Raw genomic sequence first — 3185 nt, 5'->3', positions numbered from 1 at the left:
CATCATAACCCATGATGGCTAGGCCAATGAAAACTCTCGAATTCCATTTTACAATGATTCAGTTTTTAATAAAGGTTGATATGAAATAGTGATCTTTGATTTCGTGACGTTACAGAGCCAGATTAAATGAGCTTTTTGCCAATGAACTGAATTAGGCTCAAGTCTGCATTTAATAGACGCAAACTTTAAAACACCACCTAAATTCAGTTTTAGATCCCATGTAAACTTGACACAAAATACAACAACAACTTTGAATAGCTTTCATGATAGCGGGTCACTATAGGGGAGGGTCACATCTTTCGACAAAAATATAAAGGGAGGGCCTGGGGATTTTACATTCGTTTCCAAAAATTCTGAGCTAATAATATGCCATTTTTACGAGCACAATCGACCAAGTTTCACGATCCTTGCGTGTGCCCATCAAAAGATAATTGCCTTCTTATCTATCAACGTTATCGCTAGTACTGAAAATGTCACATAGTCATGCAGAAGGGACCATGGATCAAAGGTGTTCCATACTGACATTATCTTTTTATTTATAATATAGATAGGAACCTGTGCGCGCTCTGATTGGTCAAAAACCTATGTTCTATCAGAGTATAAAATATAGTTAAATCGTGTTTTATTGTTTTTCGCCACATTACCTCTATATCATAAAGCAAATGAAGAAGCCTAAGCCGTGTATTACACTGTGATAAAACTCTCCGGACATTTGAGAACACCCGAGGAATGTAGAAAACACTCGCCTTCGGCTCGTGTTTTCTTCAATTCCTTCGTGTTCTCAAATGCCCATCGTGTTTTATCACATTGTAATACACGGCTTAGGCTTCTTTATTTGTTAAATATAAAGCTCTGAACAGTTACCTTAATCGAAATGATATTAATTTTATAAAGAGTTTATTCTCAGGAAGATAGCTTAATTCTTGGAGGTTTTAGTCATGCTTTTAAACAAAAACTAGTGCCAGGACAAACGTATTTCTACCTTTTTATTTAAACATATTTCTTATATCTCTACCTAATACTTAGCCAAGGTCAATTTTTCAAATTTTAACTTTTTTTCAGTCAACTTTGTGTTACTGTTTGTCACATTTGTTACATTGTAATACTATATTTAGATTTATTGATTCTTTTTGTTACCAATCTTGATCTAAGTTACTATTTTTTTTGTGCGAACCCTTCTAGAGTGGAATGAGGCGACTCTTTTGAATCCCAGGTAGTGGAGATTTTTCACCAGCTAGAGTTTTTGCGTCTTTTTTCGTGAAACAATAGCGAGGTACATAAATCAAGGAATTCACTCAAGTTAGCTGCATGAACTATTCAAACCAGTTACCCCGGGGGCTACCCCCAAGTTTTTAGCCGTCACAAATCATGACAGTTCAACCAAATAAACGCACGATGATCGTTCGACCTACTTTTCAATCATTTTATTGAAGCAGTACTTATTAAAATAAAAAATTTTGTTACTGTTTGATGGAGTGTGACTTAGTTACAACAATGAACAAGTATGCTATCCGCGGATTACTCCACAACTGAACTAATTTTGTCTGAAAATTGAAATCGTAAAGTGTGTACGTGTGAAAGTATTTATAAAAAAGTTAAATCAACAAAGTGTGTTTTCAAGCGGAATTATTTACAGTTTTAACTTTTGAATGAGACGATTTTTTATTGGAATAGGAACGACTAAAAGAAACAATATTGCTATGTCAGTCGAGAAAAATTTAAATCTTGTCATTAAACCTGCCTTAGGTTGGCGATTATTAAAAACAAACAAGTCGCTATTCTTCATAAAAAACTGCAAGAATAGCCGAACAAGTCCCAATAAGTCTTCCTTGAAGCTGTCGAATATTCTCCACACTTCTTGCACTGTATTTTCTCTGATCCCTAACCACATAAGTGACTTCTTTACGCAGCTGTTGAATTAGATTACCAAACTCTTCACTGAAAGGAACTTCAGCTTCTTTCAGGTTCGATACTCTCTTGTTGAAGTCGCTCTTTCTATTGCTCAATGCACCGCGCTGTTTTGCTGTTGAAAGAGAACAATTTTTCATTAACAGTGTGATAAAATTGTACATTCGTGACATTCGAATGGCTGCATATAAACCGAGTAAAGATGTTTGAAACGCATCTAACAAAAGTCAAACGCATTGACATCCATTGGATCGGTATAATGTACACCCAACACTCTTAAAATCACGTTGCTATACCTCCCAACTCAAATACGTTTTCCGATTGGGGGAGAATGTGTCACGTGTCGTGGGTTAAAACTCAATAAACCCCTAGGGCGAACAAAAAGCACTTTTGACTCTCACGTGATCAGTTCGCGCACCTTGAAACCGCGGTACATTTGTTTTGCCAGCTGGCATCAAGCAAATAAATTTCTCTCTTTTTTTTCTCTCTCTCTGTTTTTTTTTTTTTTTTTGGCGTGGGGGCGAGGGGGTGGGGGACATTGAGGGTCTCACTGTTTCCCCTTGGGGCTAGTCATTAAGTTCTTACTGTCTCACCAGGTATGTTCAACACGTGGCTTTTTCTCAAAAAAAATAAAAATGTGATTAATTTTTTTTATCGAAGAAGACTATAAACAAACTAGAATCATTTTGATACACCTTTAGATCCAACAATGACTGCAGGTATCATATTTGACGGCGGTAGTTTCACGAACATATATCCCAGGAAGCTTAGACCTTGTTTATAATCAGTTTTCACCAGTACTACCGATTTTCGCATAATCCATTCACAGCTCAATAAAAGCGTATTCGGCGGCTGTGGTTACTACACTTATGAATTGCATCTGGGTTAATATTAGTTCATTTACACGAAACCTAATGGGAAATCTTTATTATCAATTTTATACACAGCCCAGTCTTTTGACGCAATACAGGTCAGTGCCGTTAAAAACACAAATACAATGTCTTAGTTGGTTGCATTTAACACCTAGTTCTTCCGAATAGGATTCAAATCCACGTCCTTTGCAATACAGATTTAAATACTTTGCCAACTGAGTTATGGAACTACGAAAGCCGATTACAAATAATTGAGAAGAAAATGCTTGGACACAAGATTGTGGAGAAAGCAACCAGACGGTTCCCAATAATATAAGAAAACTTTGCGGTGACTAAATGTGATGGCCTGGAGCAAACAATGCATGAGACTTACGTACCAAGTAACTGCTTGACAGCTCGTATATA

At 36.5% G+C, this 3185-nt stretch overlaps 1 protein-coding gene across 4 annotated transcripts in view; it reads right to left on the bottom strand.

Annotated features, from left to right (window-relative positions):
* Positions 1-971: 971 nt before the first annotated feature.
* The window catches only part of LOC110061555 (uncharacterized), a 7974-nt gene continuing 5760 nt past the window's right edge, over positions 972-3185 (bottom strand). For all 4 annotated transcript variants that reach the window (XM_020768387.2, XM_089282442.1, XM_089282443.1 and 1 more), the window contains 2 exons: positions 3158-3185; positions 972-2023 (listed from right to left, as the gene is read on the bottom strand). The exon at positions 3158-3185 is cut by the window's right edge and continues 257 nt beyond it. In XM_020768387.2, coding sequence (XP_020624046.1) covers positions 1776-2023; positions 3158-3185 — 276 coding nt within the window. In that variant the 3' untranslated portion in view covers positions 972-1775. The remainder of the gene's footprint in view (positions 2024-3157) is intronic.

This window comes from Orbicella faveolata, unplaced genomic scaffold (assembly GCF_042242905.1).
Source record: "Orbicella faveolata isolate gen_17 unplaced genomic scaffold, um_ofav_v1 contig_12, whole genome shotgun sequence".
Taxonomy (NCBI): domain Eukaryota; kingdom Metazoa; phylum Cnidaria; class Anthozoa; order Scleractinia; family Merulinidae; genus Orbicella; species Orbicella faveolata.
The sequence above is the reverse complement of the archived record's forward strand: the minus strand, read 5'-3'. Positions and strand labels throughout refer to the sequence as shown.